At 42.3% G+C, this 16,620-nt stretch overlaps 1 protein-coding gene across 2 annotated transcripts in view; it reads right to left on the minus strand.

Moving 5' to 3' along the window:
- The window catches only part of vps8 (VPS8 subunit of CORVET complex), a 186,825-nt gene that overhangs the window by 68,354 nt on the left and 101,851 nt on the right, over window positions 1–16,620 (minus strand). For both annotated transcript variants that reach the window (XM_063010938.1, XM_063010937.1), the window contains exons 34-38: window positions 15,859–15,905; window positions 9,523–9,667; window positions 3,573–3,662; window positions 1,935–2,117; window positions 1,684–1,765 (exon numbers count right to left, since the gene is read on the minus strand). In XM_063010938.1, coding sequence (XP_062867008.1) covers window positions 1,684–1,765; window positions 1,935–2,117; window positions 3,573–3,662; window positions 9,523–9,667; window positions 15,859–15,905 — 547 coding nt within the window. The remainder of the gene's footprint in view (window positions 1–1,683; window positions 1,766–1,934; window positions 2,118–3,572; window positions 3,663–9,522; window positions 9,668–15,858; window positions 15,906–16,620) is intronic.

Below are 16,620 nucleotides of genomic sequence, written 5' to 3' on the forward strand. Positions count from 1 at the left end.
CAAAATGGAAAATCAATGGTGAGATGTGCAGCATTTCAGAAGCACCTTTACTGGTCGATAAACCAAGGAAACACAGTGTGGTGCTTTAAAGCAGCTCATTTATTTAAAAGCTGGATGTTCGCGCTGCTTGTACAAAATAAATCCAATACAGAACTGAAAAAAACAAATGCCGAAAGTACAACCCCAAACCATAAAAAGTTGGGACAGCATGGAGAATGCAATTAATAAAAAAACACAGACTTTCTTACATTTACTTTGACTTTTATGTGATTGCAGACAGGATGAACCTGAGATATTTTATGTTCACTTTATTAATAAACATTCATTCCTGCATTTCAGACCTGCAACACATTCCAAAAAAGTTGGGACAGTAAAGCATTTGCCACTTTGTAATGTTGCCATTCCTTTTCACCACACGTAAAAGACGTTTTGGCACAGAGGAGACCAAGTGATTTAGTGTTTCAGCTTTTATTTGTCACATTCTTAAGATGTGTAACAGTACGAGGTCGTCAGTGTCACATTCTTCGTTTCAAAATTCTCTACACATTCTCTATTGGGGACAGGTCAGGAATGCAGGCAGGCCAGTCCAGTACACGTACACTCTTCTCCCACAGCCATGCCTTTGTAATGTGTGCAGCATGTGGTTTTGCATCGTCTTGCTGAAAAATGCATGGACGTCCCTGGAAAAGACGACGGATACAGCCCCATACCATGACATACCCTGGCTTTTGGACTTTTCATCTAACAACGATACACGTTTCCACTGTGTGATGGTCCATCCTAGATGCCTCCGAGCCCAGAGAAGTCGACGCTGCTTCTGGACATGGTTAACAAAAGGCTTCTTTTTTGTTTTAAGTGGCATTTGTGCATGTAACTCTGTATTGTAGTGCTTGACAAAGGTTTGCCAAAGGAAAAAAAATTGCAAAAAATAAAAAATTACAACATTACAAAGTGGTAAATGCTTTTTTGTCCCAACTTTTTTTGGAATGTGTTGCATGTCTGAAATGCAGGAATGGATGTTTATTAATAAATGAAAGGAAGTTGAGCAGATAAAACATGAAATATCTCAGGTTCATCCTGTCTGCAATCAAATAAAAGTCAAAGTAAAATAAGCTGCATTTCAATAATCTTGTTTGGGCCGTATCTACTCCTTGGTTGAAGTTTTAAACTCAAAAATATCGGTAGATGACACTGTGGTTATAAGAAAACAGCTGTTCTAACCTATATGTCAACTTGAATCTAGCAGCAACCTTCTGATCACTAGTCCAGTACCTTAACTGCTAATCAAGTGCCCAAGGACACTTAAAAGCCTTCCCATACAGAGGCACGAACTCTATACTGTACAGCTGCCAATGCCGTAGCCTAATGGTTAAGATACTGGACTAGTAATCAGAAGGTTGCTTGTTCAAGCCCCACCACTGCCAGGTTGCTGCAGTTGGTCCATTGAGCAATACCCTTAACCCTCAATTGCTTACACTGTATAATGCAACTGTAATGTAAGTCGCTTTGGATAAAAGGTTCTGCAAAATGCTGAAAATGTAAATGGCAATGATTTAGGATATCCAACAAGCTCACAGACAGGCGTCCACATACTTTTGGAAAAGATTGTGCTTTGTATATTTCACGCGTGAATTTAATCTAAGTGGTTGAATATGTGAAATATCTAGTATGCTGGGGTCTCACCTTCAGAAGTGTGTTTGGCATCAGGGCCCTTGAGGAACCTCTGTGGAGACATCATGGCCTCCAAGAGAGGAAACCAGAGAGCCTAATGCACCGAGCGGGAGGGAGAGAGAGAGAGATTGGTAAGCAGAGCAGAAGAAGACAAACATCAGACTGGGTTGTTTATGCATTAATATAATATGCTTATGAATAAATTAACAGGTCTTAGACGGATTCATCTCCAAGGTCACACACACACACACACACATACACACCTCTCTCTGCGGCTGGTTGAGTCCATGCGAACTCCGGTGACACAGCGCGATGATGTCACTCAGGGCTTCCTCCACCCCGACCAATAAACTCCGCTCTTCAGCTGCCTCCTCCTCTTCCTCAGACCTCGTCCCAGTGGTCTCACAACTCTCCTGGGCCAGTGTGTGCAGCTTGGCCTTTAGTGTCTGGTACACACAAAAGCAGAGTGCATAATCGATCGAATTTCACCGCCTCACTTCCTCTCACTCTTCCTCAAGGGCGATCCTTAACTGTCTGTTTAATGTAATGTCAGCACATAACTGCGTACTGTACGCTATATTGTAGCATACAGTATACTGTAGCATTTAAGTGCCTCAGGTTTACTGGTTAATCTGCAATACGAGGCAGTCTTTTCTGTGGTGTAGTGTGCTGACAATGTTTGATGTATGTGTTTGTATATTCAGTGAATTTTGTCCCTTTGGGCATTCCATAATCAATAAAAAGTGTGCTTCTCCACACACGTGATCATCTCTGTGTAGTCTGTGCTGCACCTCAAAAGAATAAGCCAGTAAAGTATTCTGCTCCTGATAGTTTGCCTATATAGAGTTTATTTCTTACTTTATTAACTCAGCAAACTCTAAAGATGCTCGGTTACACTAGCAATCTTACGGCAATTCAGTTAGCAATCAGTTAGTGAAAATTTCCAAGAGTGAGGGGCGCTGTCTAACATCACGACAAAATCTCTCAGGTAATTTGCTGCAGTGCTCTGCTAGCAGTGTGAGCACAGGCTTAGAATCAAGTTTGTCAAATCGGGACTAGTATTCCATGCACACTCGGGTGGTACTGTGGTAAAATATGCAAGATTACCTCCTAGATCTGGGGTTCGAATTTCAGAGATGCTATCACCCGGTCGGGTGTCTACACAGACATGACTGGCAATGTAGTATGAGGGCAGCTGAACACTCACTCACTCACTCACTTTCTTAACCGCTTATCCAATCAGGGTTGCAGGGGGTGCTGGAGCCTATCCCAGATTTTCAGTGGGCACAAGGCACACAGTAACACCCTGGACGGGGTGCCAGTCCATCGCAGGGCAGACACACACACACACACACCCATTCACCTATAGGGCAATTAACCTGACTGCATGTTTTTGGACTCCCGGAGGAAACCCACGCAGACATGAGGAAAACATGCAAACTTTACACAGAAAGGATCCGGACCGCCCCACCTGGGGATCGAACCCAGGACCTTCTCGCTGTAAGGCGACAGTGCTACCCACTTAGCCTTTTCTGGATGCTGCTTTTGTACCAAACCATGATTACAATCACCTGGTTTTTCACCTCATTACTAGCCCTAAATTGCCCCCGTCCCAACTAAGGCCTGAAATGTAGGAATGGGGGTATATTAAGTAATGAAATGAAGTTGAGGAGACAAAACATGAAATATCTCGTGTTCAAACTGTCTGCAATCAAATAAAAGTCAAAGTAAACGTAAGAAACTGTTTTTTTATGTTATTTGCATTTTCCATACTGTCCCAACTTTTTCTGATTTGGGATTGTAATTTGAGATCCATTACGAGATTTACTACTGACGTGTCTCTGTACATTTCAACGAACGCGATGCAAGCTAACAGGCTTTGAGATGAGAGTAAAGCGTACCTGGAGTAACACCTGAAAAGCTCCTTGAACATCTCCTTTTTTCTCCAGCAGGTAGGCGGTGGCCTCGTGTAGCTCATGCTGCTTGGTTATCTAAGATAGAATAAAGACGAGACAGATCAACCAATCACGTCTCAGTTGTCAGAGATGAATGGGTCGACACACACTCTAATATTTGGTTGGACCGCCTTTAGCTTTGATTACGGCACACATTTGCTGTGGCATCGTTTCCACAAGCTTCTGCAATGTCACAACATTTATTTCTGTCCAGAGCTGCATTAATTTTCCCCCAAGATCTTGTATTGATGATGGGAGATTTGGACCACTGCACGAAGTCTTCTCCAGCACATCCCAAAGATTCTCAATGGGGTTCAGGTCTGGACTCTGTGGTGGCCAATCCATGTGTAAAAATGATGTCTTATGCTCCATGAACCACTCTTTCACAATTTGAGCCCGATGAATGCTGGCATTGTCATGCTGAAATATGCCCGTGCCATCAGGGAAGAAAAAATCCATTGATGGAATAACCTGGTTGTTCAATATATTCAGGTAGTCAGCTGACCTCATTCTTTGGGCACATAACGTTGCTGAACCTAGACCTGACCAACTGCAGCAACCCCAGATCATAGCACTGCCCCCACAGGCTTGTACGGTAGGCACTAGGCATGATGGGTGCATCACTTCAGCCGCCTCTCTTCTTACCCTGATGCGCCCATCACTCTGGAACAGGGTAAATCTGGACTCATCAGACCACATGACCTACTTCCATTGCTCCAGAGTCCAATCTTTATGCTCCCTAGCAAATTGAAGCCGTTTTTGCCGGTTAGCCTCACTGAGAAGTGGTTTTCTTAAGGCTACACAGCTGTTTAGTCCCGATCCCTTGAGTTCCCTTCGCATTGTGCGTGTGGAAATGCTCTTACTTTCACTATTAAACATATCCCTGAGTTCTACTGTAGTTTTTCTACCATTTGATTTCACCAAACGTTTAAGTGATCACCGATCACGATCATTCAAGATTTTTTTCTGACCACATTCCTTCCTCGAAGATTATGTTTCCCCACTGTCCTTCCACTTTTTAATAATGCGTTGGACAGTTCTTAACCCGATTTTAGTAGTTTCAGCATCTCCTTAGATGTTTTCTCTGCTTAAATAATTTGACCCTTCTGAAACAGATGAACATCTTTTCCACGACCACAGGATGTGTCTTTCCACATGGTTGTTTAACAAATAAGAAGCTACTCATTGCATCAGTTAGGGTTAAATAACTTGTTGCCAGCTGAAACAATCATCCATGCAGTAATTATCCAATGGGAGGCTCTTACCTATTTGCTTAGTTAAATCCAGGTGGTGACCTTTTTTTTTGGCCAGGCAGTGTATAATGTGAATGTTCATCAGCTCAAGGATTTTTAGTTCCAGCAATAACAGGAACGATGCAGGGTGGTGATTGAGGACGTCATGTTTTACACACTTTGGTTACATTCGTGACAGGACAGGTAGTTAGAGGAGACCCACACAGACACGGGGAGAACATGCAAACTTCACACAGAAAGGACCCGGATCGCTCCACCTGGGGATAGAACCCAGGACCTTCTTGCTGTGAGGCGACCCCCAGAGCTGCTTAACTGTCCAAAGTCTTAATTTTGTTTAATTGGAAGCACGGTCTGAACTGCAGGCAGGCCAGTTTTGCACCTGCACCCTTGTATTATGAAGCCCCATCGCTGTAACACATGCAGACTGACGCTTGGTTTGTTTTGTTTGTTTATTAGGATTCTAACATCATGTTTTACACCTTGACGGAAACGGCAGCCACTCACCACACAAGATTCATCAGTTCACAAGATTATATCGAACACTTGGGCAGTCTTGGACATTTCAGTGTCTCCAATTCACCTCACTTGCATGTCTTTGGACTGTGGAGCAACGGAGGAAACCCACGCGGACACGGGGAGAACATGCAAACTCCACACAGAAAGGACTCAGACCGCCCCACCTGGGGATCGAACCCAGGACCTTCTTGCTGTGAGGCGACAGTGCTTGGTCCTACTAAAAGTTATAGGTCTAAATGGAGAGTTGAACCAGGTCACATCAGCAAGCAGAGCTGAATTAATGACTGTGGTTTGCATCATGAGCCCCGCTAATTAGAACGCTAGTGCCAGACGCTGTCTGAGTGCAGGATAGGTTAGCATAAAGGCACACTTTGAATTGCTGCTCGTTAGGTTTGTGCTACGTTTAGCCAATAGAGTCTGGATGACAAACGTAATGGATAAAGGAAACACAGGCAGAGATGCAGAGAGACAGGAAGAAGGCAAAAGACCAACACTTAAGAAACAGCTGGGACTGAAAGAGACAGCAAACCTGCAGATCTACACACATCACTACTCTCTGTGTGTGTGTGTGTGTGTGTGTGCGTGTGTGTGTGTGTGCGCGCGCAGCCTCGATCAAATATTTAGCAGATGCCAGTGGCGGTAAAAGCATATTGATTCTGCTGAGATCTCTCCACAACTTTCTCTTTCGCTCTGTCTCTCTCGCTTATCTGTCTGTCTCTGACTGTCTGTCTCTCTCACTTTATCTGTCTGTTTCTCTTGCTCTGTCTGACTGTCTCTGACTTCTCTCACTTTGTCTCTCTCGCTCTGACTGTCTCTTTCACCCTGTCTGACAGACAGTCAAAGCGAGAGAAACAGTCAGACAGGGTGAAAGAGACAGACAGTCAGAGCGAAAGAGACAAAGTGAGAGAAGTCAGAGACAGTCAGACAGAGCAAGAGAAACAGACAGATAAAGTGAGAGAGACAGACAGAGTGAGAGAGAGAGAGACAAAGCGAGACACAGACAGCGCAAGAGAGACAATCAGTCAGACAAAGCGAGAGAGATAGTCAGACAGAGCAAGAGAAACAGACAGAGTTTCTCTCTTGCTCTGTCTGACTCTCTGACTTCTCTCACATTGTCTGTCTCTCTCGCTCTGACTGTCTGTCTCATTCACACTGTCGGACTGTCTCTGTTTCTCTCGCTCTGTCTGACTGGCTTAGACTCCTTCTCTCGCTTTAGCTGTCTGTCTGTCTCTCACTTTATCTGTCTCTGTTTCTGTTTCTCTTGCTCCGTCTGACTCTGACCTCTCACATTGTCTGTCTCTCTCGCTCTGACTGTCTGTCTCATTCACACTGTCGGACTGTCTCTGTTTCTCTCGCTCTGTCTGACTGGCTTAGACTCCTTCTCTCTCTTTAGCTGTCTGTCTGTCTCTCTCGCTTGGTCTGTCTCTGTTTCTCTCCCTTTGTCTGACTGTCTCTCTCGCTTTGACTGTCTCCGTCACCTTCTTTTGCTCTGTCTTACTGTCTGTCTCTCTCGCTTTGTGTGTCTCTCTCACCTTGTCTCTGCTTTGTCTGTCTGTCTCTGACTCCTTTTCTTGCTTTGTCTGACTGACTGTATCTCACTCTGTCTGTCTCTCTCTCGCTTTGCATGTCTCTCTCACCTTGTCTCTGCTTCGTCTGTCTGTCTCTGACTCCTCTCGCTTTGTCTGACTGTCTCTCTCACTCTGCCTGACTGTCTTAGTTTCTCTCTCTCTGTCTGACTGGCTCAGACTCCTTCTCTTGCTTTGTCTGGCTGTCTGTCTCTCTTGTTTTGTCTGACTGTCTCTGACACCTTTTGCTTTGTCTAACTGTCTGTCTCTCTTGCTCTGCCAGTCTCTGCTTTGTCTGATTATCTGTGTCTCTTGCTCTGACTGTCTTTCTCTCTCACTCTGTCTAACTGTCTTTGACTGTTTCTCTCACTTTGTCTGTCTGTCTCAGTTCAGTTCAGTTCAGTGGTGCTTTATTGGCAAGAATGTAATTAGATACACTATTGCCAAAGCAGTAAACAATAAACGGAAATTAGAAAAGAAACAGAAATTAGAAAAGAAGATATATATTTATATATATATATATATATATATATATATATATATATATATATATATATATACTATATATATATATATATATATATACAGTATATATACAGTATATATATATATATATATATATATATACATATATATAATTAATAACAATAAAAAACAAACAAAAAAAACCAAATAAAACAGATTAGAATACAACTCTAGAATTTAAGTTATTTACAGGATTATTAATGATAATAAAGAAGGTCAAAGAAAAATTAATAAAATAAAAACACTCACTCTGACTGTCTTTGACTGTTCTCTCACTTTGCCTGTCTGTCTCTTTTGCCCTGTCTGACTGTATCGCTCACCCTGTTTGACAGACTGTCCTGCTCTGTCTGTCTCTCATCCTGACTGTCTTGCTCAGTCTTCTGTCTCTCTAGCTCTCAATTCGTCAGCCTGTTTATTTCTCTGTATCTGTCTGTCTCTTTCTGTTTTAATGTCCTTTATTCTGTCTCTGGATGTTTATCCAACTCTGTTCACCTATCTGTCTTGCTCAGTCTGTCTGTCTATCAGGTTTTCATGTCACGTATCTGTTTCTCTCGCTTTGTCCATCTCTCTCCTTTTCTATCGATTTATCTTTCTTGATCTGTGTCTGTTTTCTGTCTCTCTTATCTGTTTGCCGCTCTTGATTTGTCTGTCTGCTTCTTTTGCTCCGTCTGTCTGTTGCTCTGCCTTTGTCTTGCTCTCTTTCTGTCTCTCAGTCTCAGAAGTTGAGGCATTAAGCAGAACAGCCATCACCAAACTCACTGTATTATTAAAGCTCTGCTGAGTGCTTACTGAAGTGAAACTGGTCTCTCAGCTTCGTCTCTGCTCTACAGCTGCTCTGCTACACCCACAGCATAAGCAGCATGAACAGAGAAGAACTCAGACGGTTTAGAGCAGGAGTGGGCAATTACATTTTGCAAGATGCCACATAAGAAACGGGGACTGTTGTGGAGGGCTGGAGCAATAGACTGATCTTAACTCTGCTCAGTATTAATTTCATTTTTGTATAACGGCAGTAAATTGTTTTTTTCATACAATCAGGTAAAACATGCTAGCACACCGGAGCTGACATCTCGAACTCATTGAGCATTTATCCACTTATCAGTACTGGAGGGGATTCTTCATAACATTAAAACTACCTCCTTGTTTCTACACTCACTATCCATGTTATCAGCTCCACTTACCATATAGAAGCACTTTGTAGTTCTACAATTACTGACTGTAGTCAATCTGTTTCTATGCATACTTTGTTAGCCCCCTTTCATGCTGTTCTTCAATGGTCAGGACCCCCCAGGACCACTACAGTGCAGGTATTATTTGGGTGGTGGATCATTCTCAGCACTGCAGTGACACTGACATGGTGGTGGTGTGTTAGTGTGTGTTGTGCTGGTATGAGTGGATTAGACACAGTTTTTAAACACCTCACTGTCACTGCTGGACTGAGAATAGTCCACCAACCAAATATATCCAGACAACAGTGCCCTGAGGGCAGCGTCCTGTGATCACTGATGAAGGTCTAGAAGATGACCAACTCAAACAGCAGCAATAGATGAGCGATCGTCTCTGACTTTACATCTACAAGGTGGACCAACTAGGTAGGAGTGTCTAATAGAGTGGACAGTGAGTGGACACGGTATTTAAAAACTCCAGCAGTGCTGCTGTGTCTGATCCACTCATACCAGCACAACACACACTAACACACCACCACCACCACGTCAGTGTCACTGCAGTGCTGAGAATGATCCACCACCTAAATAATACCTGCTCTGTAGTGGTCCTGTGGGGGTCTTGATCATTGAAGAACAGGTTGAAAGCAGGTTAAAATAGTATGTAGAGAAACAGATAGACTACAGTTAGTTATTGTAGGAATACAAAGTGCTTCTGTATGGTAAGTGGAGCTGATAAAGTGGACAGTGAGTGTGTAGAAACAAGAAGGTGGTTTTAATGTTATGGCTGATCAGTGAATATAAATATAAAAAAATATATATATATATATCACTTTGTAAAAGTAAGAATATGTAATGTGGGATATACTCTTACCTGGACGGTCTCTTCCAATCGGTAGTTCTGGGACGTCTGGAGGAACGGTGTGACCTGGCGAGGACTAAAGAGACACATCAAACCCACCAGCTGCTCATGTAGCTCCGGACCCAAACTGAGCACAGCTTCAGGTTTCTGACCATCCCTGATACAAAGAAACAGAAACATTCAAGTCTAAGTCACTCATTTATATAATTATTTGGCTTATTCTGGACAGGTCCCCCCCCTTTGTTCAGAAGACTTCCTTTATTTGTCATAGTGGGAAGATTTCATTGAGGTTTTTGGCTCATGTGCTCAGGTGCTCATTTATGCTGGACAATCTCCCACTGTACCACATCTCAAATGTGCTCTGTTAGATTTAAATCTGGTGACTAGGGAAGCCATTGAATCAGTCAACTCATGAAACCAGTTTGAGAAGAACAGTTAGCATTTAACATTTTTAATTCCCACAGCATTCAAGTGCCACATGTTTACTGGTTAATTTGCACTATGAGGCGGTTCTAGCAATCCTACGGTAATTCAGTTAGCAATAAGGGCCACAAATGCCAAAACACTGTGAGTGCCTGGAACTAATGTTACTAGGAGTGGGAACGCTGTGGAACTCATTACAAATCTATAACTAAAGCCCTACCCAATTTACGGCTGTGAAAATTGTAACACGAACCGTGAAATGATTCCTGCCTCATGTTTACTGGTTAATTGTGCACTATGAGGCGATTCTAGTGTAACTGAGCGTCTTTAGAAAAAGACGTTTGCTAATAAAAGAGTTTATTAAGAAAGAAATAAACTCTACATAGACAAACTATCGGGAGCTTAATACTTAACTGCCTTGTTCTTATGAGGCGCAGCACAGACTACACAGAGATGATCACATGTGTAGAGAACCACACTTATGGAATCCCCGAAGGGAAAAAATGCACTCAATACGTAAACACATACATCAAAAATTGTTAGCACACTACACCACAGAAAAGTCTGGTACACTAGCAATCCTATGGCAATTCAGTTAGCAATTGGTTAGTCAAAACTTCCAAGATGTCGAAGTCTAAAGCAGCTAAAAAAAAAAACACAGAGTTTAGAAAACTTCCAACCAATTCTGTGGACGCAGAGAGGGGGTATCAAAACACGGACAAGATTTTTCATCTTTGAGACAGAACATGAAGCCTTGCGTCATCTCTGAATGTTCTTGGTTTAAATTAAACCATTAAGGTGGGCTACAAAACTGTAGCATGTATGACGCCACTAACAGCCTAAACTGTTGCAGCAATGCAGGTTGGGTCAATTGATTCTTGCAAATTATTCCAAATTCTGACCCACTATCTGTCACAGAACAAAAATTGGAAACTGTGCCCAATGTAGGCTCAGATTTCTGTTCTTGGCTAGCAGATATTAGAACCTAAAGAGGTATTGTACCTTTTGTTACCTTCTTAAGCTTCAATATGCTCGCTGTTCACAGCAGCTTCTGACCCCATTAAAAAGCTATTTCACTTGCAGAACAGCTGGATCCCCATCACCATTTAGCGTGAACTTCTTGTTAGAGATTGTTGTGGCTTAAAATTTCAGTAGATCAGATTTGTATCATCCATAAGTCAACATCACCAAGATCCACTCTGATGTTTTATGTGAACTTTAATTAAAGCTCTTTATTTTTATTCCATGTCACATTTTCTTCTTTTCCATGTCACATTTTCTTCTTTTCCTACCATTCTAGGTGTGTCCAGTTTACCAACTGTAACTTCCTCTGCCAATACAGACACCCACTCTGACTGAAACAGCCGATGACTATTATGCACCCACTCTGACATACACACAGTCGAATCATGATGCTCTTTGTTGAGAAATTAGTACCCTTAAACTTAACGTGTGCAACCGCCACTTTGCTCAGCGTTTGGCTACAATGGTGTGGTAAAATGTCAACAGAGTGCAAATATGACACAAATCTGCATTTGTTTGAAATAACAGTCACATTCACTCTGAAAGCGTCAACATGTATCTCACTGTTTCACTTTTAAACTCGTGTTATAGCTCGGGGTGCTGAGAAATTGTGAGAATCAGCTTTTCTGAGAGTCTAAACTGCTTATTGTTACTTACATTTACATTTTCAGCATTTAGCAGACACTTTTATCCAAAGCGACTTACACAGTGAGCGGAACACGATGAGCAATTGAGGGTTAAGGGCCTTGCTCAGGGACCCAACAGTGGCAACTTTGGTTGGTGGTGGGGCTTGAACCGGCAACCTTCTGTTTACTAGTCCAGTACCTTAACCACTGAGCTATCACTGGCCCTTCACTGGCCCACTGGTTACTTCATGTATAAAAAGAACAAAACAGGGGAACTAAACCTTAATCCTAATTATTACTGCTCATAAGTTCTCTCCACTAATGAAGTTCCTCGCTCATTGTTTAGTACAATAAGTCACGTTAAGCTTTGTGCACTGTCACACTTCAACAGTACAACTAGCTCAAAAGTGCTCATGTGAATGCACACTTACTGAGCTCGCTAAGGAATACAGTATTCCAAGATCAAGCATCTCCACAATTAAGAAGCATAAGGAAACAATAAAGAAGTAAAGTAACTGTTTTCAATTGTATTTCAGTGTTTTCATATTATATGTGTGTTATTTTCAGTGTATAAATGTCAAAAACAACCCCATTATTTTACATAAGCCTAAAAAACTAGACAATGGAACACATTAACAGGTTTCCCATACATACTCATGGGGGAAAAAAGACCTTGAAACTCAATGTCGTTTAAACTCGACGCCACTTCCAGAACCAATTGAGGTTGAGTTTCAATTGAGCAATTACAAAGCAATAAGGAACCCATTTGACTCACCCTTCCCCAGTCAATTGCATCTGTTTGATTCTTGGCCAGGTCAACAGCACAGCTGAACTTTGAACTGTTTATTTACTTATTAGGATTTTAACGTCATGTTTCACACAGTTTGGTTACATTCATGACAGGACAGTAGAACTTTGAACTGAAGCTCTTTTTAATATAATCTCATGCACTGCACTTCTGTCACATGACTGGCTGATAGGATAGTTGTATACACGGGAAGGCAGATGATTAATTTTGGGTATAATAAAATGAGTTTAAAGTTGACGAAGCAAAGTTGCTCTCAAGAAAAAGTGTAAAAGAAGCTTGACTTTCTTTGTCAGGCTGTTTTTCATTCTCACCGACACTCTGCAAAGAGAATTTCTTCAAGCAGAGCACTTTGTTCATAATCTAGGCCTTTGCTCTCAAATCAAACTGCAATCAGTCCTTTCTAAATGCTCTCTAAGATGGAGAGCAAAGAAATCACAATCATTATGAGCGTGCACAATAGGATGATTTGGGACATTTTGCATGACAAAAAAATAATAAAAGTGCATACAGATGTTCAACTGCAGGATGTAAATTAGTAAATCTCTTGATGCATGCTCAATAATCCAGGTACACAAATCCACAAAGTTGAATCAGTTCATCTCGACACGAATTTGTTGTAGAGATACGTTTCATCACTCATCTAAGTGACTTCTGCAGTCTGAGCTGGTGTTGAATACCCCAACCTTATATGCAGACGATTTGCATCATCAGGTCCATATCCAACCTAAGCTGCAAATCTGAATGGTGCGTGATGCTCAAGGTAGTGCAGCGGCAGGGTAACCAGCACCGCCTCACTCTATAAGAAACGCATCATGTACAGATGTTTGTACTTGTTGTATTGGATGAGCTTTGTATCTGTAGGGCAGCGGGTGCTTTGTGAGCCAGCAAAGGTCAATCACAGCAGGAATAAAGAAACTGATCCGGAGGCTTACAGGAAGCAATGCCACCCGGAGTGTGTGAGTCAGACTGATGAAGATTAGTATGTGCTTGTCTTCAGGCAAGTCTAGTTAAGGTCAGGGTCAGAAGTGAGACATTAATTTAACAATTATTGTTAAAGCATGCACACACACACACCAACTATTTGAGATGTTTATGCAGTAAACATGATTTCCTTTAACTAAAAGAAGAAGAAGAAAAGAAGAACAGGAGGAGGCTATACACTGAAGGACCAGAACACTGATACACCTATCTAATACATATTGGACTCCAGGAGCTTGTGGAAATATTCTAAAGCCAATAAACACCACACTGTAAGCCGAATGGTCCAAAATTCTGCTGTATTACGAGTCATAGGATTTCTGTTTCACGGCATCCCAGATGTGTTTGATAACATGTTGAGATTTGGAGACTTGTGCCTAGTTCACACTACACAATTTTTGCCCTGATTTTCACCCCCGTGACAGGTCGTCGACAGATGTGCCAGCTCTGAGGCAAATCAGCGTTTGCTCGGGGCTCAAAAATCAGCTCTCGAGGCGCCCAGATGGCACAGCGGGATATTCCGCTTGCACAATAGCACCGAGTTTCTGAACTCCTCGGTTTGAAACTCGGTGTTGCCTCCGGTCGGCTGGGCACCATCTAGCGGGCATAATTGGCAGTGCCTGCAGCAGATACTAATTGGCCACCGTATCTGCAGGATGGGGGCCGTACTTTGTGTGGGTGGGTGGGTTTTCATACGCTGTGTAAGGACCCTGATTGGCGGAAGAGACGCCTGTGCAGAACGCAGGGGCGAGAAGGAGGGCAGTACACGTGTCGGAAGAGGCGTACAGTGTACAGTGTACAGTGACGTGCTCTCCTCGGATGCAATCTGGTATCTCTCAGCAGCGGAAGACAAAGACAAAATTAAGTGCGCTAAATCAGGAGGAAAATAAGAAAAAAATGCATTAAAAAAATAATTAAAAAATCAGCTCTCGATCGCAATGCGTGAACTGTTTAATGACTCAATCCGAGCGCCTCGCCAACCGCTAGCAGAATCAAGAAAAATATTTAGCACGTGAGTATCTGGACCTGTCTGCGACTCAAAATCCTGTAGTGTGAAAATGGTTGCGATCAGGTTGTGACTGGCAGTGAGTGCAGAGTCGAACTACAGCCAATGAGAACACAAGATACAGAGGAGCTCATAAATGTGTGTGACGGGGCATAATATAGTTTCTGTCAGAATACATCAGCACACACACAAGCTTTACAGTATTTGTGACCTTCAACGCCAAACCATAATACCAAAAAGAACAGACAATCCCTGCTGGTCGTGTAGCCCAATTTACTCCCTCACCCAGATGATTTTTTGTCCATCTTGCTTTTACGCTGCATATCAGCGCACAAAACAACTTTAATCGCTCGCTTCTTGCTGACGTGCATTTTTAGAAGCTAAAAACCTGTCTCACACATGGTATCATTAAAACCCTTGTCACTTCTTGAGTGTGTTTTCGTGACCACACAGACTCATCTGAGATTCCTCCCGGTGATAGATTGTCAAGTCAAGTAAAATTTATTTATATAAGGCTTTTTACAATGGACAAACCAACTATTCAGAATCCAGGACCAACAGACCAAAAAACCCTGTTGAGCAAGCCGAGGGCGACAGCGGCAAGGAAAAACTCCCTTAAAACACAGGAAGAAACCTTGAGAGGAACCAGACTTTAAATACTTTAAATAAATAGGATTTACACAAATCATACAAACACAAAATTAAATTGAACTGAAAGTTATAACTAGCAAAAAAAAAAAAAAGTAAATAAATAAATAATTCTTCATTGTTCAGTCCAGTCTGTTCCAAAGTATTGGGCATTTTTTGTGCAAACATGCCAGGTTTCCATCCCATCTAGTAGGAGCAGCATTGTTGGCACTGCAGTCTCGACGTGCAGTCTTTAACCTCAAGAGGGTGAACAGGTTTCTGTCAGAACCACCTCGGGGTAAAGCACCAAAAGATTGTGTAGTGTGTGACCCCCTTTTGCCAAACAATCATGTAGCCCAGAGTTTTTTTAAAAGCCAAAAATGGGCCGCAAGGAAAAATAATAATAATTAAATAAACTGGTACGTGAACGCCCCCTTGTGGAGGCTTTATGTTACATCCTATAAACCACAGTAGGGCCAGACTGTAAGAGTAAGATGCATTGTTTGTGTTGCCGGGGTCATGTAGGTCATTAGGGACAGTGGTAACCTAGTGGTAGCCATCAATTGAAAGGTTGAGAGTTCAAATCCTAGTTCTGCCAAGCAGCTACTGTTGGGTCCTTGAGCAAGGCCCTTCCCTCAGCTCCAGGGGCACCGTACAATGGCTGACTCTGCACTCTGACCCCAGCTGGGATATGCGAAGAAATAATTTTATTGTACTGTACACAAGTATATGTATTACAGACGTACCGGAGGTCAAATGGAATGCCAGCTAAACAGACCCTGTACCATTATGGAGCCACCACCAGATGCTACAATCCCCTGTTTAACCAGTTTTTCTGGTTTATCTTTTTTTTTTACCTCGGATCCAGCAAGTTGTTCAGGAACTGGAAGATCAGATAATCATCCTGCAATCACATAAAACACAGCACAGCACAATCAAACACAGAACTTCCAATCATACAAAAAAAATCATACACCTTGATTAATCTGTTACAGCTCGCATTTTGACTAACCGATTGCTAACTGAATTGCCGTAGGGTTGCTATGGCGGTTCATGGCGTGATTTTCCTGGCTGTGAATTAAGTATTAGTTGCATACCAGACTTTTTTACGCCTGATGCCCTTTTACAGACGCTATTCTCCTACTTTTATCCAAACTTGAGACCAGCACAAAGAGTGCACTGAAAATAGCTAGAGTGCTTTAGCCATTAGCCAATCACGTCCATGCAGCTACCTGACCAGCCGATAGCACCACTAATATTCAAACCCAGAGTCCATCGGATCTCAGCGATATCAAGGTTTGAATTTATTGCCACACTTATAATAATTGGCTCTGTCTAGGGAGTAAGGAAGGCCCGGATTGGGTATAATCTCTTTGCCGTGACAGCTACATCTACTGTTAAATGATAAAGGTGCCAGCACGAGTAGTGGACGAATACAAAAAAAGGTCATCCAAAGGTCAGTCCATCTAACTAGTCATCTAGTAATATGAGGTGCCACACAGGCTAAATTTCATTAGACTTTTATTAACGTGGTAAAGGTCAAAGGATCTACAAATACTACACTGATCAGCCACAACATTAAAACCACCTCCTTGTTTCTACACTCACTGTCCATTTAT

The sequence above is a fragment of the Trichomycterus rosablanca genome, chromosome 15 (genome assembly GCF_030014385.1).
Source record: "Trichomycterus rosablanca isolate fTriRos1 chromosome 15, fTriRos1.hap1, whole genome shotgun sequence".
Taxonomy (NCBI): Eukaryota; Metazoa; Chordata; class Actinopteri; order Siluriformes; family Trichomycteridae; genus Trichomycterus; species Trichomycterus rosablanca.